This window comes from Acipenser ruthenus, chromosome 20, assembly GCF_902713425.1.
Source record: "Acipenser ruthenus chromosome 20, fAciRut3.2 maternal haplotype, whole genome shotgun sequence".
NCBI classification, from domain to species: Eukaryota; Metazoa; Chordata; class Actinopteri; order Acipenseriformes; family Acipenseridae; genus Acipenser; species Acipenser ruthenus.
Window position 1 is genome coordinate 21159665 of NC_081208.1, and position 24969 is coordinate 21184633.

The following is a 24969-nucleotide window of genomic DNA, read 5'->3' on the forward strand; positions in this document are numbered from 1 at the left end:
TATGTATTATAAAACAAAAACACATACAAACCAGTATTTAAAACCAAAGAAATCCACAGCACATGGCGTACCTTTTCAGTTAAGTTTCGAAAGTTCTCAGACATGCTACACAGACGGGTTCCAAACACTTTGGGAGTGCTGGGGAAACTGAAGTGCACTATGCAAGTGGCATCTGTAATTCCCAAAGCTTTCATGCAGTCATTGGTCAAAACTATTAAAAAGAGGAAAAAAAACAGGGGCTTAAAAAAAAAAAACACACACAACACCACACCCACCCACCCCAATCAGTCGATTTTCTTTCTTAAATATCACAGGACGGGAAGGGACGTGAATGAAACAAATCATATATATATAATATATATATATATATATATATATATATATATATATATATATATATATATATGGAAAGGTACGGGAACAGGACTCAGGTTTCATTCCCGTGTCTCTCCAATTCACACCCTTAATCCAAGACATTGTATCAAACTCTGAACAAAATCAGTAAGACAATTAAAAGAAAGTTCTTGTAATGTCATTTGGTTACAGACTTTGAGGTAAAACAGAAATCCTGGCAATAGAGCAGAACAGCTTGATCAATACATAAACATTTGTTTACCCAGAATGATGTGTGTACCAGGACCTATTTCTTTCCTCCATTGCTCCATGACAAAATCAAACCGATAGGTCAGGCCCTCGTGAACTTTCAAGCAGAATGCTGAAGTGTTGCTTACAGCCTGGGAAGAAAAAAAAAAGACAGTAAATACCATAAAAGAAGAAAGATATGCCGAGTGGTCAAATATATAAAAAAGCTCCAGATGCGATAGATTTTCATTAGACAGAAATGACACCATCATTGAACAGCCTAATCACCCACTGTATACAAGTATATCTGTCATCTCATAATAAAATGGAATGGCTTATTTCCATCTGTACTAGTGACCAATTTTAAAAGTAGATCTTGCTAAACTACAAAGTGTTAACGAAGCCTCTAGGTTTAAGAAACACTTCAGACCCTGTAAAATTTGCATGAAATTCCTTTATGTGCGCATTACCGCAGCTACATAGATGCTACAAATTACAACATTTCTAAAAGGAATTACTTGCTATTTAATGCATGTTCAGCATGGGTCTATATTGTGCTTTTAGGTCACTATTTGCCATTCTTACCAAAAAAAAAAGTTTGCAAAGACTCAATGCCAATTATAGAGAAGCATATCAGTGTTGCGCAGGCTTCAATGCTTCACCAAAGGGCTTCATGAATATGCTTCCCAACATCACATCAGATACAGTCTCTTCGCTATAGCTCCTTGGCGGTGGCAGAGGATAATTACAATAGTGCAGGCTCATTTTAAATCATGAATTTACCGTAAACACATGGTCTGCTTCTTTTGCCGAGTTTGTGAAGATCAAAGTCTTCTGGAAAATATCAGGGGTGAAGTCTAATGTACTGAGTAATACAGAAATCTTTTCACAGTCCAGGCAAACAAGGATCACCTAAATGATAAATACAGCACATGTTTTAAAATCTATTCCAACATCTGGAAGCTGAAAAGTGCACCATTTGTACAAATGTTTGATAACCGTAAATCAAGTTCCTGTTTCTGCTGCTGACGATACGCAACAGCTGTGCATTGGATAGGGATGGCTCAGACACTTCAGCAGAAAGCAAATGGAAAAAAAGTCAGAGTTAGTACATGGAATCCATGGTTCACTGAAACGAAGTGAAACCCCAATTTCAGTGCAGAGAACCCTGTAATCTGTAATTGTGCAGCATGTTTGAACAGCACAGGATTTAGGACATCTCCTATAATGTATAAAAGTATTTTTGGCATACCCACTAACTTCAACCAATGCTAAACTATTTAAGATGTTAAATTAGGTTTCACAGAAAGGGGCAGGGGTGGGGGTGGGGTGGGGTGGGTGCTGGTTGTATCCCACAGCTAAACCAAGTGGACGCCTTTATTTTGTCTATAGCATCTCTACCAGGGGTAATATGCACTGAAGTCAACTTAAATAGTCCCTTGAATGTAATTTCTGAAATTATGTTTGTCAGCCCTTTCAGCAAAGGAAGAGATTTAAATTCAACACTGCTTGTGTAATACCAAAAAAAGGTAAAAAATTAGCAGCAGTTTGACATCTGAATAGATTCACTGAAAATTCACCAAAATACGTTTTACCCTTTGCGGTCCATTGTCGGACTGGGTCCGACATTGCAATTATTCCTCACAGGTCCTTTGTCGGACTGGGTCCGACATCATTATAGCAACGCAATAAACGGGTGTTTAGTCGTTTTTTCTCCGGAAAAAGCCGAGAAAACCATTCAATTGCCGAGTGGTAGCGACAGGAGCCGAGACAAGTCGGGAAAAAAAAAAAAAAAAAAAAGGCGTATTTCATGAATAGTCATACATGGTATCAGGTATCAGATAATGGGCGTCCATAGTAAACAAGCTGGCTAAGTGCGTCAGCGCACTGAGACTATCGTGGACATTTGCAGAGCTTTTTTCAGATGTTATAGTAATAAAATAATGACTTGGATCGCATTATTGAGGAGTTTGGTGATAAAACGAGTGATCTGGAGATGATCGATCGGTATTTACGACTATTATTATTATTATTATTTATTTCTTACACAGCTGAACGCTATAGCAAACAAAAGGCTGGGGCGGGGCTGGAGATGCCTAGTGTGTGCTTTGTTGATATGCAGGGCCATTTAAACCCGTTTGACTGTGAAAAAAAATACTTTTAAACAGCGCGTATAAAATTAACTGCGCGTGTGAAAATTAATTAGACCTGGCGTGCCTGACGCGCGATTAATAAATGGCCCGCAAAGGGTTAATATCAATATAAAATCAATTATGCTGCAAAAGATTTAAATATAAAAGAACCAATGTCTGGTTTCACATACCCCAATTAGAATTAGAGAGAACAAGCACAGCAAGTCTAAGAATTAGGGTTACAAGTATCAATGAACAACTCTTCTTAAACATATTTAACTATTTATGTAATAGTTATAAATCAGTAATTAAATATGGATCAAACAATTTTTTGAACGTTACCCTATTGGTCACAGTAAAACATGAACACAAAAAAAAATTAAAAAAAAACATAAAAAGGAACTTAAGATAAACATGAATCTTGAATACAGAAAGACACACAAATGTGCGCTTTCATGAAAATACCTGAAACAGCAGTATGAAATCCTCAAATAACTTGGTGCAAACTAAATACTTCCAGTAAATCTTACCCAATATATATTGCCTTCATGTCATAGGTCTCTGATATTGCTATATGAAAAACACCCACATTAAAGTGATTTTTTATAATGAAAATGTACTGTATTTGAAGCTATTAGTAAAGAAAATATGTTGCATGCTTCTTGCAGATAATTAAATGCAACACTTTCAATCCTTGGAGAGGTAGCATGACAGAACTAAATTGACATTGAAAACATGGGAGTCATGGGAAAAGCAGTGCTTGGTACTCAGAGTTTGAGTTTTTAAAGAAAACAGATGGCAGGAAGAGTCACTATTTTCCTACAACTCTCAAAAGCAACTCACTTGTGCTGGATGCATTCCTTCAACAGGAAGCGCAGCATGGAACACAGAGCAAAAGCCAGTTTTACCGGTTTACAAATGCTATGGAAAAAAATGCTATACTTTTTTTTTTTTTTTTTTTTTTTTTTTTAAAATCACATCTCGAATAAAAGAAAATGAGAGATCTACAGGATAATATTTATTAGATAGGATTTACTGGAATTATTTTGTTAGCGCTGTATACTTCAAAGTAACGTGGTGTTAATTGTATAGGTACACTACTATCATTTAGCTCAAAGCCACTTTACGCCAAACACATTTGATTTTATACACCAGTCTTAACAGATCTGACTGTCCCCATCTCCAGCTGTGCTAACCTGATGCACATTTCCGTACAGCGCTGCCTCCTCCATGATTGTAATCACCACACAAGGGTCACTCATATACTCTCTAACAAGGTCTTTGATCTGCTTGTTCCACCGATTACCAACAGCGATGATCTGCTGTGGCAAAGATACCCTTTCTTCAGAAGTAGCCGCTTTTTTAAAATGCTCCAATATAGCAGACATCTAAAAAAAAAAAAAAAAAAAAAACCCAATCATAAACCTTGACTTATGCTTTGCTTTTCTAGTCATGGCAATCAGGTACATACCGCAATGTTCTAAATTATAAGCACTATCTAGAACATCCAGTTCTTCAGGCACTCAAGGATTTTGTAAGAGTCAATGGCCGCTAGTATGTTATCTCCTCATATATATATATATATATATATAATTGTATATTAATGTATGATGAAAAATAATGTACTTGCAAATTAAACAGAACAGTGTTGTCCATGTCTGTCCACCTCCCTTGCTTAAACATTTTCGCTGCTCACTAAAACCATCTCCATTAAGGTCAGGCTATTGGACTTATTGAAGTTTACCTTTTAATTATTATTGTATACTTTTATATAGCTATATTTGAAATATCACATTGGAATCCATCCCCTCCATTCGACCAGTTCAGTAGGTGTGATCATTTCTAGTGTTCATATTTAATTCAAACATCTTGCTTTTTTTTCCTTAATTATCTTTTCACTAAATGTTTTATCAAAAAATAAATAAATAAAATAAATAAATTCACACACTTCAGAATTAAGGACTTTTTACCTGTTCACTGGCTCCAGAAAACAACACATCAACTTCATCAAAAACAAGGTGACAGAGTCGAAGGAAAAGGAAGCAATGGTGTGAAAGCAATCTAACAAGGCTCTTCGGTGTAGTCACTATTATCTGACCTGTTAAGAGAAGATTGGGAAATAACCTTAGTTATTAAAAATACGGTTTTGCTGTGTGAAGTTATTTAGAAAAAGTAGCTTTTTATGTTTATAGTTTGTGGAAAAACTTGTCAAAATAGCACACGGTACTGCAAGTAAAGAGTATGAATGCAATATTCAGTATGTACAGACGCCGTCACTATATCCTATTTGCCCACGAAAGGCATTTTTCAAAACCAAATTTCACTACTGTTGCTGGGCATATCATGAAAAAATGGAATTATGTGACTAACTACAATGTCAAGTTTTCAAGTCTCTACTATATAAAAGATTTAAAATAGTGACTGCTGGCTAAGAGGCCTGTTGTCTAACCGACAGCATCTTGACAATAAAAACAAACGTTATCCTTACATCCTTTTTGAATTTTGATGTTTTTGGCTTCTTCCTTACCCAACCCCACTAATATTAACATGGGGTTCAGTGGCTGGAAAAGCTTGTACTCTTCCAGTGTGTCAAACACATATTGTGCTTTTTCCCATCCTGGACACAAAACCACTGCAATCGGCTGAAAATGTAAAAATCAGAAAAATAAATAAATAAAAAACATCTTACATTATTAGGTATACTTGGAAGACCTCTATACTTCTATAAAGCCAATACAATGAGAGAGGGAGCCCAAAAATGGGAATGTTTCACTACTTCAGAATTGTTTGAATTTCCTAACTATATATGTACATATATTAAACCCTTTACTCCTGCACAAAAATAATAAAATTACCCCAGTCCTTGAAAGCAGTGAACTGTAAACTGAAGACAGCTGCAGGAACGTAAGAAATGGAGGAATGTAGGACAGTGGATCCTTTCCACTGTGGGATATGAGCACCGTGTCACAACCCCGTGCTATTGCAGGCCAGCAGTAAGCTTCAGGAAGATTTGGTCCTTGGTATTTATGCCTTTTAAGTGCCTGAAAAATACATTTGATCATTTTAAAAAAAAATCTAACTTTAAAAAACACACAGGAACATATACTTGGATTTATATTTTTTAGTGACAAATGATGGGGATCATAAAAAAATAAATAAATAAAAAACACAACACCTCAACTCCAAGTTGTCCCACAGAATTACGTAACTCAATAAAACTCGATGCATATCTTCATTACAAATCTGTGGATCAAAGTGAGGCTTGTTTCCATACAATCAGTGAATTAAAGGTCTTTGGTTCCACATCTCTCATGGTATGGCTGAAAAAGCTGTTAATGTATGCCTACTACATTCGACACATGCTTATTAATCCAAGCCTCTCAAACAGCAAACAGTACAGATGGACGATATTACAAATAAAATAAAAAAAACAAACACACCTAATAAACTTATTTGAATTCTGTTTATCAAGCGGTTTCAAACATACCTTGTTTCAACTCTGCTGTTTTAGCACCATTCCCTTCTGACTTAGACAACAATTTGTGGGTGGACCCACGATGTCATATGTTGAGACCTAACTGACCCGTTTGAGATATGTAGGTTACTTTAAGAACCTCATTACCTCAACTTGTATCTGCATATCCGGGTGACCCCATATCACAGTCTGTGTGAACATGTGCATTAAACAAAGACAACATTTTTTTAGCGCATTATGTTTGTTGTGCATGGTCATTAAGACTATCGTATTTCCAAGTTTGATTAGTATTACACTGGTTACCTTTTTCAGATTGTCAGTAATGGGAGCCGTATCCAAGGAGGTACAAGGACTAATCCTGGTGACTGAATGAAGAAATACTCCACTTCTATTTTCGAGTACACCCTGCTGCAGATTTAAAAAATATATATTAATAAGGTTGGTGCATAATTATTTTACATGATCTGACATTAAATAACTATTAAACATTCATGCTGCTTTTTAGGTACATCTGAGAATCATTATTTATTCTACAGTTTGCAATAACATAAAACATATAAACCCTATACCAGCAAATGCTATTTTCAGCCAGGACACTTTTTTTTAAATTATGCTTAAGTGTAATGTTTTTACCGTATGCATCAATGGTTCACTTTCAGGATTCAGAGGATCAGGATTTAGAAACTGGAGTAATCTGCAAACAAAAAAAAAAAAAAAAAAAAAGAGGAGCATTTCCCACAGTGGTTCAGTTCTGCTATTTTGCAGATGCTTACAAAGATATTCAAGTGACAATACCACATTCCACTGTACTTGAGTTAAATTAACTAAACTAAATCAGTAACAGCAACTCAATTCAATCAGTTAACACTGTCGCACTAAGCATCAGCAACAATGTACCTCTATGGCCCATGATGTTAACACTGGCATCTTGTTGCAAATTATTTGGTACCTCCAAACAGCCAGCAGCACAAAGTCAAAACGACTAAAGATTTGCGCCTGCACATTATGGGCTCATTTATAAATACTGTTTAGAAGAGCGCAGGATTAAAGCAGATTGCTGTACAATGAATCACATACCTAGCCTTCGCAAGTTCTTCATCAATATCCTTTGGTGCATTAATGTTCCAATCACGAGTACTAGAATTATTAAAAATAAAATAAATACTAAAATAACACAGAATAATGACCTGAAACTGCATACAATTTAAAACTACACAATCTTATCATATACATTTCTCTGCACAATTCCATAAATCCCATCCGTCTTAATATTTTAATTTGCTTTAAAGCTCTCGTGTGCAGTACTTAAAGAAACACATTATAGCAAACATGTATTTTAGGATGCAATAAATTTCTGTAGGTGAAACCAAGACAACCTGAAAGCAAGGCTTGCATACAGGTTTCTTTAACCTGGTGTAAAACCACATATCGTGCTTTACAATGACATTTGCTGACCTGTATAAAGAATTCAAGTTAACAGAAGGATGGAATTATTTTTGCTATTTTTTAGGAAAGCAGTGCAACATCCCCTTCCCGTCTGCATTTTGTCATTAAAATGCGTACACCTCTCACTCGGTCTAAGCAACCACCAGTTCCAGGTCATATGACAACAACAATAGGAGCATAAACATGTTATTTATCTATTTAAAGCAAAGTAATCAATAAAGAAACAAAAATGCTTTTATCTAGAATTTTGTGCCTCAAAGTCAAAATCAGCCTATATAAACATGGCTCTGGGTGTGCAATGCTGTATGTACCTTGGCGCAGAGTCCTGCGCGGGTCCGATTTTTACGACCCGCTTCTACAGGACCCGACCTCGCTGGAACACTGTCTTTCTACCCGCAACACAACAAAAGGAGCTACACCTATGCTTTCGCAGAGCTGTACCAGTTTTGTGGCTGTCGTTCACAAAAACAATGTTTTACAAGCAAAGAATCCAGTCACATGTTCATTATTTTCACTCTCTATGATTCCAAGACCACACTTGTGATTTACCTCTCTATTATCCACTACATGACATAAACCCTGCGCTATCTTTTGTTTCACCTCGTCCACAGACATTTTTAATATCACCAAGCAGACGTGAGAAAAGGATCTTGCGACGTATCAAACAAGCGGCAATAAAAACCGAGAACACTACTATTGTCAGCGGACTCCTCCGTAATCTCCTCCTGCTTTAATGCAGGAGATAACAGGACATTTACTTTCGAATGTGTTATTTGGGGAAGTGTTACAGGCGAGTATGCTAAAAAGGACAGAAAACATTTTTTGGCAATTCAAATTCTGACCCAAAAATGACATTCCGACCCAATGCAGGACTCTACCTTGGCAGCTCTGCATGGAGCTCATGAAGTGTTGCTGGATCTTCTTCCACAAGACTAAAAAGATTAAATTAGAAAGAAAGCAGTTACAAGAATCTGACTTTCAGCCAGACAATGAATTAACAACACACATGCATTATTTCTCATGTGTAAAGTACCTTATTTAAAAATTCTCAATTCATAACTATCACAAGAACCCCAAGACATTTTCTTCATTTGATGTTGAAATAAGTTAGACTGTTTCAGGGAATTTAAACACATTACACCCTCGCTATAACGCCCTTCATTATAACAAACTTTTGGCTGTAAAAAAATCTGGCCCCTGGACCCCAAATTTAAAAAAAATATATATATATATATAATATAAAAAACACACTGTCAACAACCCGGCCTTTACGCACACAGTGAAGCCTGCAGTAGAGTCAACTCTTTTGACTTAATAAAAAGCACTCTCTGTGTAACTATGCTTCTGAAACAAAATTTTATGTTGCAACAAAGCTGAAAACTATATTTATTGTTTGAAAATAAATAAATAAATATAAAAAAAAAAGGAGGAACGCAAGCATATCTTGGTTCACGTCAAAATTTGCTGTCCTGTCGATTTGGAATGAAAGGCCATTCTGGGATTTTCAGCTTCAATTCGTGATTTTTGCTTTTTGTACTGTGTTTTAATTCCTTAATGAAAAGCATAATGCAAAGGCAGATTACTGCATACATGAGATGAACCGGAACATTACAGTCATCTCATTAACTTACTCCAACAGTCTATCGTTCATTTTGATTGTCCTTTCGCTATAATGAACCCCTCAATATAACGAACAAAAGGCTTGGACCCCAACAGATTCGTTATAGCGAGGGTATACTGTAAATAAAAAGCAACACACTTAAATTCAGAAGAATGACATGTGTTCAGTTCCAACAAGGACCATCACACACTCACATATGCTTTTAAACCAATAAAAATGTATAATGCTAATCTTTCTGCATAGCAGTATTAAATCATTTTTATCAATCCACAAGAAACCATACCATTCTTCATGCAATACAGTTCCATCATTTTCTAGATTCTCAGAAGCCAGCCTTTTTAAATCTATCTGGTCAGCATCTTCAGTGGTGTTCTCCATATTCTCCTTGAATCCATTCTGTGTATCCAACTGAATGAAAGGAGAATACCGAAACATAAATGCATTCATATTTATTAGAGGATAACATTTTAATTATTTGCAAGGAGGATGTGCTTCGGAACGTTACACTCAGTAGGTAATAAAATACTCTTTATTCAAGATCGTTCAGTATTTGCTGTAAAATTCCACTAAATGTATAGATAGATTGAAAGCTGAGGACAGCAAGGATAAAGACTTCGTCTACATTGACAGACATTCAGAGCACTTGTACTAGTATGGAGATTTCCTTTTATCAAGCAGAAAAAAGGTAAAATACATGAGCACTGTATTTACGTATTTTCCGGTGGATTGATTTAGAAAGTAATCAAAAACCGTTAGAAAGAGGACATTCGAGGTCCTTTACCAGAGATTAAGGACCTCGTATTGACCAATCGGGTTAAAGGAAATCTCTGATCCATTTTCTAATTGCCACTATTGCGAGGGTGGTAATATAAGGTCTTCCAGTACAACAACTTTAGTGTGTTCTGTACAGAAAATAAGTAAGGAGTTAATATTAGCATTTTTAATTTGCTACATGAGAGACTGCAATTAGTAGTGTGAAAAATGTAATACAGACAGGTAGAAGCGTCCACTCTATCCCTATCGATGAATATAGTCAGCACCGCTTCATCAGGACGCCTCGGGAGAATTAAACATAACTGAATAAGCAGCCTCCCCAATTAAACGAGAGGCATTTGAGACAACCTTAGTCACACTTTTCTGTTTCTAAATGTAAAAGAATGAAATCACATCTCATCACAAGGTGAGAGATCTGCGATGTTGACACGCCAACTTTCTTTGCAACAGCAGCCTGAGAACCCACAGACCAGCTCCTTCAAGAGTTTAACGTGGTTTGCGCAAGTCACAGCGTAATCACGTACTCACTGCACTGTGCTGTGCTAAGTGAACTCGTCTGGCTCTGAAAAGCAATCTCCATTCATCATTTGAAAATACTGTATCCCAATTAAACTAAGTGATGTCCCAAATAAACAACATAAATAGCATTGGGAAAAAATCTCCCAGTTGTATCCCATTTAAGAAGAAATCCCGATTATCAGTACCTCGATTAGGTGGCGCTGCAGGAGTAAATAAAAGCCAATTACCTTAAAGCAGGTGTATCAAATATTACTGAATAATGTTCACTGCAAGTACCTCCCTCTCTCTTACCTCATTTACCACTGGTTCACTTTTGAGGTTACAATTCGGACTACTCAAATCCATGATTTTTGATTTTTCTATGAGGTTTTCTACGGTTCTCCTGTATTCATCCTGTGGGTCAGACTGAAAAGAAAAGAGATCCCATTATAACAGCAGAAATAATAATTTAAATATAATGCACATACATTTAAGGAACTACTTCAAAGGGTTTCTGAGATATGAAGCTTCAACACAGTTGCAGCAGCAGCAGCTTTATAAAACTGGCACAAAAAAGGTTAATTTGTCTTGATCGAACCCAGTATCCTACTGTTCTGGAAAATGACACTATGGATTTAAAATGTGGACCTATGCCAGCCTTGCACACTTTTTTTATGGTTTGTTTTTACATAATTCTCGTTACTTTAATGGTCTTTTGTTCGAGTACAGGACACATCTCCACTTGCACAGGTATTTCTGGCACTGCCATGTCGTTTTCTTGCTTCACCACAACTGGATTTGTATGTTCTCTCTGCACAGAAACTGAACAAAAAAAAACACACCATTTCCTTCACAATTCTAAACAAAACTAGTAACTAGTTTTTGTGAATATGAAGTAAAATGTAGCCCTAATGGTATAACAGATAATTTAACTAAATCAAGTAAATTAAAAACCACACTTCTGTACCTTAGCATGTTTAAAAACATGTTCTAACAAATGTATATGCAAAGTTTTTGACAAGTTCTTAAGATCCAATTAAAAATGGATAGTCATGTGGATAAGTCACTCCCACTAATGAAGAATTCACCTTGTTTAAGTGTTGTCCCTTGCATGAAGCCAGGCCACAGTATTTCAGCAGGGCTTCTGCTTTCTTTGCACAGATCCATTGTTGGAAGGGAGAGTTGGCAAGGTGACATCTCTGGTTCAAAGTTATCATCATCTTCACTTTTCTGAGAACTTGCTTTATTTTTTTCAGTTGATGATAAATAGCACGCAAACTTCTTTATAACCAAGTCATCATTAACACAAATCTGCACCAAAAAAATTATAGTCAACACAATATGGAATACTCTACTTCCCAGAAATGTGTTTTTGGGAGAACAAGTTTATAATCTCTTATAACGTTGTTGTCTTATAATGTTAAGGATTTTCCATCAAAACATGGCAAGCAGTTCCCAAGATAGTCTTCAATTGCTCAACCAGACAAATTTCAGAATGGTGTAATAATTTCTTGAAACAAATGCCCATACTAAAAATGTTCAACAATTTCAGGCTAGCTGTCGCCACTATATGGTTTGCACTGGATGAGTCGATAAGGTGTCGGACTGCAAAAGGAGGTCGTAATGACCAACATTCACAGAAAACGGAACTTATAAAGCCAAGCCTTCAGTGACCAAAACTAATTTGGATTGGCCATACAAAGTTACATCACAAGATCAATTATCAAGATACAGATCAAATGTACAGACACACATCAGCTTTCACTAGATCCCTCTTTGAGATATAAGAATTTTAAAAAATGCTGGGAACCAGGGCTCATGCGTTACTAGACACCACGAGCGCTTCCCGGTCTACATTCTGTTTTCACAGTTAATTAACATTACCTTTTCATTGTTGATGGTCAAGTAGAGCTCAATGCCAAAAGAATCCCCTTCGATAATGCGTAGCATTGCCTCAGTCAAAGTAGAGCCTAGAGAAAGGAGGCACAAAATATAAAAATAGAGATGCAACAGAATTCATTACGTAAACAAGCGTGCCACACACGTTGTTTTCATATGTATTCTTGAATGGAGATTTATTTGAAAGCTTGACACTCATATCTTGTTGAATTGATTTGTACATGGTTTCACTATGGTGGGGGACTGGAATGCACTCAGTCGCAGATTGTTATAACAAATATTTACCCACTGGCTATAAATACATTTATGATAAATCAAATGCAAGCACACACCAGGCAAACCTTCTAGTCCAGTATTAGGTAGGCCTTAATAGATCATGTATAATGAATTTGGCACCTTTTGTATTCATTCTGGTAAGAAATCAAAACATTTGCAACATTATCATAGCACCCTTATGTTGTGCTGAAGATATCTGGATTCAGTGTGTAGATTTCTACATACAGCACTACAGACTAAAAGACTAAACCTGCTAATCCTAGAACCGATCACTTTGTAAGCTGAAGGTCACATGTTCTGAATGCAGTTATGCCATTGTAGTGAATCTTATCAGCAGCACAGGAAACCATAAAGTACCAGGAAATTACAGCAACTAGTGTTGTATTGAAACAGAACACAAGACATTATAGTTCAGTAGATCAGGACAAAACCCCATAGCATAGAAATCGGAATAATTCATAATTTATTGATGACTATGCAAATAATTTCCTCAAACCCACTTGGTTTGAGGGTCTAACACTTGGCCAGCTGGACGAGGCAGCAGACCCCCCCATAACAGATATTACCAAGGGGTAGCTATAAGGGTGGAGAAGGGGGAAGCAGAGGGATGCGAATTTATCAAAACGCAATAGAAAGGTAAGTTACCAGTCTATTTCTAGAACTCTGATAGGCCAGAATTGGATAACAATGTGTGTAGGAGGCAGTCCCTCCTCCCAAACCTTAGTCCATAAAGTTCTTCAAAAAGTAAACAAACCAAGAAATCTAGAACACAAGAAAAGCAGGAAAAGTCCTAATTTTCTAGTGCTGATAAGATCTCTGAACTCTCATTATTTAATTCAACTGAGCATTTATAGGCCTACCTTGTACAATATTAATGAAATACTGGATAGCAGCACTGTCCCACCTTGTTGTAGGTCTGAAAAGAAACAAACAATTTAAACGTAGAATAGCTCAACCTATTTTAGGTGCCACTAGCCTCTGGCTACAATTTGGCATTTAAAAGAACCACAAGATATCATTTCAATATGCTTAAACTTCATATCTCCGTGGCAGGATGCAAATCAAAGTACTGAAACTGACTGCATATCTGAGATTAATGTTTTTATTTAGATGGAGAACTAAGAGTATGTACAACCTAGGTTCCTACAAGTTTATAAGAGATAAGGTAAGCAACACCTGTAAGCTCTTACATCAATCCTGCTTTTTCATTGCAGATGTCAACAAGCAATGTTACTGGCTGTACACCACTGAGTCTGAACTTTTTTGCCCAGTATGGAAGATTCATAAACTTTTCAACAGGTGCTCGGACACTATAAGACAAAAAGAAAATACATGTGGTATGTGCAAAAATAAAAGTAGTTGTACATTAATAGCTATAAAATGGTTTTGATCTCAAATGTTCCAGATATCCATTTGAATAGCTGTCACTAGTTTATGATTACATTAAACTACATTATAAATGACATTGCATACTTCTGTCTAGTAATTATAACATCTCAGAGTATAGCTTTTTTATAATAATAAATACTTACTCATCTGCTTTCACTACAATGCGTTCTGCTTTATCGACAAGAAAGCACATGGCATGATACCCATCGGTGCTTAAAAACAGAGATTCCACAAAGGCCCTGCACCAGCTTTTCAGCTCAATGGAATACACAATGCAAATCTGGAACATAAACATCCAATTTAAAAAGGATACAAGACATACAACATTTATGAACAAAAACAAAGCATCACCACAGCCATCAGAATGCAAGAGGAACATTACTTGCATACATGAAGTTGCTTGGACATGTGAATAAGATCTATATCATTTTAAGGTTGAACAATGTGTCAGTGAAGCTGGGTACCACCTGCAATGACACAATTTCAAAGTGTGTGGCCTGCATCACTTGGGTTAAAAATCACACAGCTGTTTACCAGACTACCTACCAACTCTCTTTTGTTCTTTCTCAGACTGCATGGAATGACTATAGGTACATTCACGTTTGGTTTTATCATCGGGACAGACATGGCGCAAATGCACTTCCATAAAAAACTGTCCCAAAGTTTATCGTCTCTATGCACCAGAAACGTACAAAATCACGACCTCAATATGGCAGCCACATTAGATCAGAGAATAGATGATTAGGATACAGTGTTTAAATGGCCCTGCAAATATGAAGTCTGAGATATTAGGTTTTTACAGAGCAGCTTTAGGGATTCATTTAGCTGGCATGATATCCAGAAATATCACGTAACCACAGTAGGACAGTCACCTTAGGTCACACTGAAGGGTACTGTTCAGAGTTTCAATGCCACCTAAAATATAAAAGTCTCCACCTGTATTGGAATAAATATATATAAGCAGTTGACAATTAAAAAAAAATATATATATAATTTTTTTTAATTGTGCCAGATTGATTGCAGTACCTGTCCTTGTTCCAAAGATGCTGGCTTTATTTTATCAATATCCTGGTGAACTTCGTGGTAGAAGAGATTCATTTGGTCATGCAATTTCTGGTACTCTTTCGGGCTTTCAGCAAGAACACCGAATCCTTGGAGTATTCTGCCCCAAAAACAACCGGGGTCTTCAATCTAAACAATTATGAGAAAAACAGATTTCAAATGGCCATAATCTCAAACACACACACACACACACACAGCCTCCTTCGAAAATGGACTACAGATTACAACAAAGATTGCTTTTAAACTAAAAATGTCTTGAATTTTTCAGTGGTAAATATGTACATGCTATTCTATTATGGAGGTTGTTGTGGTGCTTTTTTGCACTTCCATAATTTTTTAGATATGCTCACACTACAGAACTTAAAAAAAGCATTGTTCATACCATTAAGCCTAATAGATGCAAAGAAGTTAGCATTTTAGACATTCCTACATACCTTTAAAATTGAAATTTTTAACATTGTTGCTTTAAGAATTCAATATTCAAGATGTCTTTTGTGAACCTGAAAAACGAATAAAAAGGAAATTGCCATGAACTACAGATCTATATTTTGAAGTCAACATATTCAAAATGTAAAAACATCCAAGACTATCGAGATGCAACGATTTATCAATGGCTCTCCCAAGCATGCCCTACCAGAAATACCTCGGGGGAATTGATCATTTATAGTAGCAGCAATGTTTGGGGCAAAGTTAGACAGTTCAATTCAGAATTTATTTATTTATTTTTGTACTGGTAACTTACAAAGAAAATAAAGTCATATGCAAATCCTTCAGTCGATAGGCATTTTTATTTTATACTGTGCAAAACAATTTATCTTCTATTCATTAGTATATATATATATTATATATCGTTGGGGATCTTGAACATATCAACTACGGTGACGGCCTGACTTTTTTGTACATATTAATAAGACCTCCCAGAAATCTGAAACGTTTTGTTTATTTGTTACATGTGTGCGACTGTAATGGTTTGATTTGCTGTAATAATAAAATACACATTTTAAGTTAATTTTAATGGTTAAAAATAATTTACACTTCAGTCGTTGCATTACTCACGCTCCCAAGCAGGTTCGTTACGGTGTGAACGATATGCGCATGCTCGGGGTAGTGCTGCAAACACGCATGTCGGGAATATGATCTATAGCTGTTTACATTATATTTGAAAACTAAATTTAAAAATATTAATTTTTTGAACACTTCAATTAACTTAAACAAAAAATACACTAAATTAGGTTGGATGAATGCCTTGATCCAACTTTCAACAAATATTTTTGTATTATGCACGGAACTTTAATAATACGAATAATATGATTAAGAGGTCTCACGGTTAAGGACGGCAAGACAGATTGTAGGCATTTTAATTAAATCCTAAAAACTACATCAATTTTGATGTGCGGTCAACACGTGTTTAAAACGCGTTGTGATTGAACGAGAATGCACAAGTGTTTGTACTTGTCCTATTAGTGCATTTGGAAAGAGCTATACAGTTCTATTATAACTAAAACTGCCATTGAAGTTAAACTAAAAGACTGGGACTTAACTATGAAAATAAAACTGGCATGCATTTAGAATTAATTGGCCAGGTATAGTATTCATAAGTCAAAATTCTGTAGCAATATCCCAAACATGCTATGTTTTACGCAATAATTTTCACATTACACTGCATGGAACCCCTAGTCTTATCAAGAAATGAAAATATGCAAAGCGACAATTTATTATGCCGTTATTTTTATTCTGAAGACTCCTAGTATCTGTGTGTTCTATACAGTATTTATTTGTTCTCGTGTTCGAATTATTTGTGAGAATTGTAATCGTTATCCGATTTGATTGTATTATTACTGAATCTTTCAATAGAAAAATAAACAACCACGTCGTATAAAGCGTGTCGTCGACCGCACATTGTTAAAGTGAACAGGTTACTGAAACACAGCACGTCTTGTCATTCGCATTACTTCACATAAGATGCATTGACCTGTTACTGCAGAAATTTAAGAGTGAAATCGCCGACGGTTTCAAATAGAAATGATTCTCTTACTCACGTGTCATTCGTGTTATTTGTTTTCCAACTCTGTCTTGTTTCTGTTTTTCGTCACATCCTTGGTTTTAGGCTCAGTCATAGCCACGTGCCTCGTTCTTCAAGACCAATATGCAACATGCCTATTCCAGGCACTTTGCATCAACGATAATCAAATTGGCCTCACTTTTATCACATAAGTGAGTTTAGCTGCTGATTGAAATGTTTAATTTGATTCTAGTGTGCCGTTGAATTAATTGCATTGTCTTATTTCTAATTTGGCAACATTCAGGTTTAATTAATGTAAAATGTATGTTTTATTATTATTATTATTATTATTATTATTATTATTATTATTATTATTATTATTATTATTATTATTATTATGTTTATTATCTGTTAGGTACCTTAATCATATTAATACTTATACTGTATATGGATATGATATGCTGAACATAGAGATTGCACAAATTAATAATAAATGAATATACTAATTGCCAGACTACTTTGTGTAAGGGAATGTGTCTTAACAACCCCTCTCCCCTCCAGATTTGTTGATGTGTATTCTACAATTTGCACGCAAATACATTTCAGGGAGCTCAGCAAGATCGCATGCAATGTAAACCAATACCATGTAATGCAGTATTAATCAATGCTTATGGCTTACTTGATACCTGGCATAAAACAAAACGTTTTCAAACTCTGCGGGCGAACAATGCAGTTTCCCAAGGCAACAGATTCACCGGTTTATATTTTTTTAATAACATTCGAGATTTTTCATAATACTCAACATTTTTTCGACGCATTTACTTTATTTCCAAGCAATACCGAAAACGCTTTGTTCATAAACCATCACACAATGGAGCATGCTGGCGGTTGTTTCTAAATGAGAAAGCTTGGTTTATACATTGGAAACTACAAAAAGCCATAAATTTTGACCTTGATGATAATATATCATTGTGAATGGGATATGTGAAGTACTTGTACACAGATTAATTCAAAATGTATACACATTCCGCACCAAAATCATCCAGTATCATCAGCGTTTTTAATAGCCCCATTCATAAGCATACGAACACCGCATAGCAGCTGGGTTCTTACAACCGCGTGTTCTACAGGTTCTTTCAGTATGATTGAAATAATTACGTTACTTGAGGCCTGTATTAACATGACATTCTTCATCTCAGCTACGATGTAAATGCAACGCCATCAATAGCTTACAACGCATTAATTTTAAAAATCCATAATATAGTTTTGTTACTTTCTAGCTCGTGTGCTCAGCTCACGCTTTAATCAAATTGCCTTCACAATACTGACACGAGTACCTTTGCAATGTTCGTAATTCTTTACTACGACTGGCTGTAAAGATAACAGGGCTAACCAGATATTGGATGTTTTGTTGGTTCCTAGTAACTGAAGATACGGCGTCGGCACTGTTTGAGAACAAAAGCAAAATTCGTAAGAACACGGTCTTGGGGTTCTGCCAGATACCGCTGCTATACTTATTTGATTGAGATTGAAACGTTTCCGACGTTCAGCACCTACTAGAAATACGTTTTAAGTTTCTGAAATGTGGGCTAGTAGTCGGCAAGATGTGACCACACAAATCTCAAGGTTTTTACAAAGAAAATGCTCAATGGAAGTTATTCCACATTTCATTAACTTGTCTACTGTCAAATTCAATTAGTTTTTTTCCCCATGTGCATCAAATTCTGTACAGGTCACCTACTTTTCATACAGGTGTTTATGTGAGCACCACATTTAAACAATATCATATTTTAATATTAATAATCTCATGCTAAACACCATTAAAGGTGAAACATCTTTCATAGTGAATATTTAATTTGCTGCTATCACTTGAAGCAACATTTCCATCTTATAGACCTTTGTCCCAGTGACCCACTGACTCCTATTCATAAGTTAGCATTACCTACACCATTTCATAGAACACATATGCAAAACAATTTTTGATTTAACAAATTGTTTTATTTTTTGTTGTTACATTACTTTTATGTTTTGATCTTAACACACAGTTACAGGAACATGTTGGTGTTTTTCTGATGTAGACTAACATACATATTGAGACCAAACTAATTTCTCTTGTGACATGAGGACTGAAACCCAGGTCTCTAGAGGCGACAGGCAGAATATACTACTAAATTAGCCCACTAAGCCACCTAGCTCAATTGAAGAATGCACATATAAATAATGCAGGCTCTATATCATGTAATCAGTTACAGGTAACACACAATGTACACATCGCCCTCTCTCCAGCATAAATGAATGTAAAGCATGAACCATGAATGTATTAAATAATTTAATGTATAGTCTTTGTTTTTTAAATGTTAAAACTCTTTCACTGAGTTTGTAGCTTATTAAAAACAAACATATTTTTAAGTAAAAAAAAAAGACAGTGAAAATATTAAAGAATTGCCACTTTGTCAGCTAGGATAAAACAAATTAAAACGTCTGTGTAAACGATTTGTCCCTTACATTATACTAATAATATACATGCCATCCCTGACACTGCTGTAATATATAAAAGCTGCATCTCCCTGTTGCAAGCCTGTTTCAGTCACAATGGGCAAGACAGCAGATCTGGCCAACTGTGACAAGACTTATAGTAGAGCTTTGATTGCATTTTTTATCCCAGACTGCAAACAGTATGGATATTTCACGTGTACCAGTTTCAAAAGTAATAGATTTAGTGACTGTAATCATCGAGGATTGGTCACCTAACCTTTCAGAATAACTGAATCACCTTGTAAGCACAAAGGAATGCTGTCCGTGGAGGCTCTACACACTACTGACAGTGTTATAGCTAGTGTTTCTATGTATTATCCAACCTCTGTATCAGTACAAATGGTCACAATTTAATTGTTCTGTATTTTAACTAATTCAACTTAAACATAAATTGCTGTTAGATTAAAGGCACCAAGTTGTTCATAGTCTTTTTCAAGTCAAGTTTCGAGACCTGGCATCAAAGCAGTATAGGAATTCTAATACAATCTTAAAGCTTACTGTTATCTTTAATAACAGGGTTGTCTGAAACTTTACTAATTGGGTTCCGATGGTTGTATCTGGGTTTGATATTCACGTTGACAGTGGCATCATACAAGCTGTGAAACTCTATTCGATGAAGTGCAGTAGCTGGCAGTTCTTCCAAAGACTTTTCTGTGGTCATGTTAACTTGGTTCTCACCCATCCAGTCTGGGTTGTCTGGATACAACTCATCCCCTGAGAAGACAAAAGGGTGACAGGTTCGTTAACTGAAACCAAACTACAACTCTGGCCAAAAGTTTTGCATCACCAAATAAAATTAACTAATTTTGCTTCATAAAAAGTCAAACGAAACCTGCTGAATAATGTTACGTTGACATATTGAATTATATAATGTTTTGTAGTTTTCCCAGTAGACCTTTGTGATATAATTTTGTAGTTGCTTTGATTACATGATGTTAAATAAAATAACTAAATTATGTTCATGTAGTTTTTTTTTTTTTTTTTTTTTTTTTTTTTTTTAATTATGTCTCGCTCATAAAATTCTAGGTGATGCAAAACCTTTGGCCAGAGCTGTACAGCAACCAAACAAAAGGCAAAACTATATATAAAAACATAGTACAGGGAGCTGTGTTCGATACAAGCGAATATCCTCTCCACGAGGAGTCACGGCAGATTACTGGCTGCTCTGACCTTGAGGCGGTAAGAAATCAGCTTGTTTGCACGGCACCCATACCATATTTATTTTATAATACACAGATCAATAATTAAACAATATAGCTAACTTTAAAGTGACCATTTCTAGTTGATACAAAGACATTTTAGCATCAATATCGGTCGGCTAATCTTATTAAAAAAAAAAAAATCAGTGAAGTAGATCAGCTAAAGAAGGCAAGGCCAATAGTGGCATATGGAGAACGTGTTACCCACTGTCCAGTGATAGATAGAAAGTCTACCTGGTAGCAGTAACATGTAACCATCAGATGACACTAGGCGGACTGGCAGCCATGGTTCACACCCTTCTAACGCACGCTCTCTGGAGAAATGATTCAGATCATGCAGCAAAGGGAAGTGGCACATCCTGCTCAGCTCATAGAACTGAGGTGGTGCGATCCACATCTCCTGGGACTCGTAGCTCTGCAGGATCTCTGATGGAGTCGACCACTGCAAAGATAGAAACAAGAATTACAAACAAGTACGCCTATAGCCAAAAATCACCTTATAGAATTCACTAATTTTGCTTCATAAAGTCAAATGAAACCTGCTGAATAATGTTACGTTAACATATTGAATTACATACCGCTTTGTAGTTTTCCATATACTTAACGAAAAACTGAAAAATTTTGAAAATCGAACCTGAAATACTGTACTACTATTATGGCTTCCGGTAGACTTTTTCGATATAATTTTGTAGTTTCTTTGATTACGATGTTAAATAAAAGACCTAAATTATGTTCATATAAATATATATATATATATATATATATATATATATATATATGCCAGGACCAGATTAAATTCTTCACTGCTAGTGCAGTGGCAGTGCAGCTATGGCCATGGGTCGATCATGGTCCCCCATACTTTGATGGGCAGAAAGAGTCCCTTACCACTTACAATTCAACTGGTGCTGCCCCTTCTGCTTTACTGAAACTGGGGCAGGTGAATTAAACTGTGTCCTAATGTGCACCAGAACCTATAAGAAGTGAATCACAGCTTTTCACACATGTATATTAGGTGCATGTGTTAAACAAGTCAGCTACTGTAAAACAAGGCCAGTGAAAAGTGTACTGGAGCCAATTAAGGGTAAGAATTTGGATTTTAAAAACCAAACCGATTTCATTTAACCCAATATACTGTATTTAAAAGACACTTTGACAAGATACATAGGTGTTATATCAAAACCACAAATAAACAACCCCTTGCAAATATAAAACAAAGTTAAGTGAATCTTACGAACAAGTTGTTTTCTTCTGTGATAAAGCACGCAGTGGAGATCATAGTGATATTGTGCCAACATGTTAAAGTTCCCTCATGAAGGAACAGCTCCATTGATTTATAAGTCGTATGTTGCATGAAAGGTTAATATCAGAATTAATAATATTAATTAATATTCGGGGTAAGCAATTTTGACCTACATTGCACGATTTGTTTGATTCTGAGCCTGTGAAAGCTTGCGTGGATGCACATTAAGGGAACCGAAATGCCACAGACAGTTTAAACTTCTGTGCAATGGGAGTCGTACCATATACACCAGGTTCAAATCGTATGCTTACGGCAGTTGCCACTATTAGCATGCGATTGTCAAAATGAATGCCTAGGCCGGAGACGAGTTTTTAATTAGACACTAGTAAACTAACTCTTCACCTTAAAATGTATAATTTCCTTTTCATCTTGCATGGTTTGAGGGACCTCTTGCAAACAGCAAATGAAAAAGGCAGTGTCGTACCTCCGTTTTTCACCATACACACCGGTTGGGGTGAGCCAGTTTCCCCACTCGTGCATTGCCCAGATGTTGGGCATGCATTCTAATTCTTTACACATGTCGATGAAATTGACCGGATTCTTCAGCACCAATGACCTCCATTTATTTAGCTCGTGTTTATCATACTTATGAACTATCGGAGCTAATGTTGGCGGCTGATGCTGAGTTTCATCCGCTTTCTGTGGAACAACCAAAAGGATACCCGATTCCTCAAAAGTTTCCCTAACAGCACAAATCCGAAACGCTACTTGTCCGGGTATAGGAGAGCCCAGCTTTGCTCTATCGGTTGCAAATATGGGCGGTCTAGTTTCATGCGGCTGTTTAACAACCCCCAAACCAAAATGTGACGAGTTGCGAAACGATTTAAAAACTTGGAGCCAGTCGCTAGAAAAATCTGAAGAATCAACTAATCCACCCGGGAAGACATATGCATTGGGCATAAATCCACTCTTCCCACTTCGCTTTAAAAGCAGCACTTCATAATCGAATTCTGACCTATGTGGCCACATTTGTTTTGAATTGTTTTCTACACCTCCAAAGGACGCTTTGTCTTTCAAATTGTTCACGACAGGCCTTCGTCTCGTCCCCGCTGCTAAAATGACTGTCGCAGCTTCTTTCCAGTGCTTTAACGCCGTATTCATTGTGAGCTATATTCCCTCATGTATTTAAACACTTGTAAGCTGTATTTGTATAAATCCGCAGTTGTTTAAGAGTAATACGGAAATGTCAATGACAGGCAAGGAACAGAAAACATCAGCGAATAATGGAGTTTAAAGGTTACCAACACCGCCATCTATCTGTGTGGATGTATAACAGAAAGTAAAAAGGGAGTCATTGCTAAAACATGTAAAATAAACCGCAGGATTTTGTATGGAGTACGGGTTTATTTGTTACTTGTTATACACACACACACACATCATGTCAAACAATTACACGGTAGTGAAAATACAACCTCAGATGGCTCAGGCCTGCGTGCATTGGAACTCAAAACAAATTACTTTGAAAGGAATGTCCTAATAAATTGAAAAACGACATTTATGGAACAATTGATTAAAGTTTATAAAATGTATTCAATAAATACATTTTATATAATATGTGTTTATATTTATTGTGCCTCGCGTTGTTTATATATATATATATATATATATATATATATATATATATATATATATATATATATATATATTATTTTTTTAAGTAGCCATTCAAAATACCATAGTACAGTTATTACAATAGGGCAGCAGTGTGGAGTAGTGGTTAGGGCTCTGGACTCTTGACCGGAGGGTTGTGGGTTCAATCCCCAGTGGGGGACACTGCTGCTGTACCCTTGAGCAAGGTATTTTACCTAGATTGCTCCAGTAAAAAAACCCAACTGTATAAATGGGTAATTGTATGTAAAAATAATGCGATATCTGTATAATGTGAAATAATGTATAATGTGATATCTTGTAACAATTGCAAGTCGCCCTGGATAAGGGCGTCTGCTAAGAAATAAATAATAATAATAATAATAACTTGTGCCAGGGGTCAAGCACATGGAAGTAAAAAAAAAAAATCGTCCTGTACATATTCATATGATTTTTATATCAGTCAATTAACCTTAAAATTATTCTTAATAGTTTTTCAGCGCATGTAGTTTTACATATGTGTAGAGTTTATATAACAAGAACATTCATTTTTTTTAAAGAAATTAATATAGGAGAGGTATATAAGAACTTGCATGTATAGATATACATTTTTGCTATACATGTACTTACAACAAATGTCCAGCAGGGGTCGTGTCTTCACGTATTGCCACTGTAGGGGACTGCTGGAAAATCTTCTCTCAACAGTTATAGAAACGGAGAATGGAGCAATGGGTTCTGAACCCATCTTTCATGCATAGGTGCACTTCCCCTGATGATAGGTTTGGCAAACCAACATATGAAAAACCAGTTGAGTTTATGCATGTGGCTGTATCTGTGGAGAAACAAGATGCTGCAGTTGCAAGTGCTGCTGACCCCTTTCTCCTTTTGAGAGCACAATATTCAAAGCTGCAGTATATTTCATAAGGGAAAATAATCATACATGGATTACACAGCTCTGCAGAATCCAGTGTTTCAGCATTTCCAATGATTAATGTCTGGAAATAGAAGCGCAAGGTGAAATACTTCAAACAGCGCACTCTGAATAATTGCAAAATAAAACTGTGTGTGTGTGTGTGTGTGAAATGATTATGTTAAAATGCTAGCACACATTATCTGATGGAACCGCAATCACTTCTCCCTGAAGAGCATACTCCAGTGGAAATGTCAGCCAGGAGGTCAAGTTTACAGATTC

The 24969-nt window shown here is 36.1% G+C and overlaps 2 protein-coding genes across 4 annotated transcripts in view; both read right to left on the minus strand.

Annotated features, from left to right (window-relative positions):
* Positions 1-17316, minus strand: part of tdrd12 (tudor domain containing 12) — a 32009-nt gene extending 14693 nt beyond the window's left edge. The window contains exons 1-22 of one of the 3 annotated variants that reach the window (XM_058993626.1): positions 17194-17316; positions 15589-15654; positions 15119-15283; positions 14236-14372; positions 13894-14013; positions 13564-13619; positions 12413-12498; positions 11617-11839; positions 11232-11350; positions 10841-10954; positions 9540-9664; positions 8514-8567; positions 7267-7326; positions 6823-6883; positions 6493-6597; positions 5570-5755; positions 5203-5356; positions 4685-4812; positions 3911-4102; positions 1366-1494; positions 617-734; positions 72-211 (exon numbers count right to left, since the gene is read on the minus strand). In XM_058993626.1, coding sequence (XP_058849609.1) covers positions 72-211; positions 617-734; positions 1366-1494; positions 3911-4102; positions 4685-4812; positions 5203-5356; positions 5570-5755; positions 6493-6597; positions 6823-6883; positions 7267-7326; positions 8514-8567; positions 9540-9664; positions 10841-10954; positions 11232-11350; positions 11617-11839; positions 12413-12498; positions 13564-13619; positions 13894-14013; positions 14236-14372; positions 15119-15283; positions 15589-15612 — 2496 coding nt within the window. In that variant the 5' untranslated portion in view covers positions 15613-15654; positions 17194-17316. Of the gene's footprint in view, positions 1-71; positions 212-616; positions 735-1365; positions 1495-3910; positions 4103-4684; positions 4813-5202; positions 5357-5569; positions 5756-6492; positions 6598-6822; positions 6884-7266; positions 7327-8513; positions 8568-9539; positions 9665-10840; positions 10955-11231; positions 11351-11616; positions 11840-12412; positions 12499-13563; positions 13620-13893; positions 14014-14235; positions 14373-15118; positions 15284-15588; positions 15655-16210; positions 16408-17193 lie in introns of those variants that run through there. The other 2 variants (XM_058993627.1, XM_058993628.1) reach the window with 2 other exon arrangements.
* A 1816-nt stretch (positions 17317-19132) lies between these two features.
* nudt19 (nudix (nucleoside diphosphate linked moiety X)-type motif 19) lies at positions 19133-23445 on the minus strand. Its single transcript, XM_034042343.3, has 3 exons — positions 22533-23445; positions 21125-21332; positions 19133-20405 (listed from the first exon to the last, which is right to left on the minus strand). The coding sequence occupies exons 1-3, from the start codon at positions 23289-23291 to the stop codon at positions 20179-20181; spliced, it is 1194 nt and encodes a 397-aa protein (XP_033898234.3). The 5' UTR covers positions 23292-23445; the 3' UTR covers positions 19133-20178.
* Positions 23446-24969: the final 1524 nt, after the last annotated feature.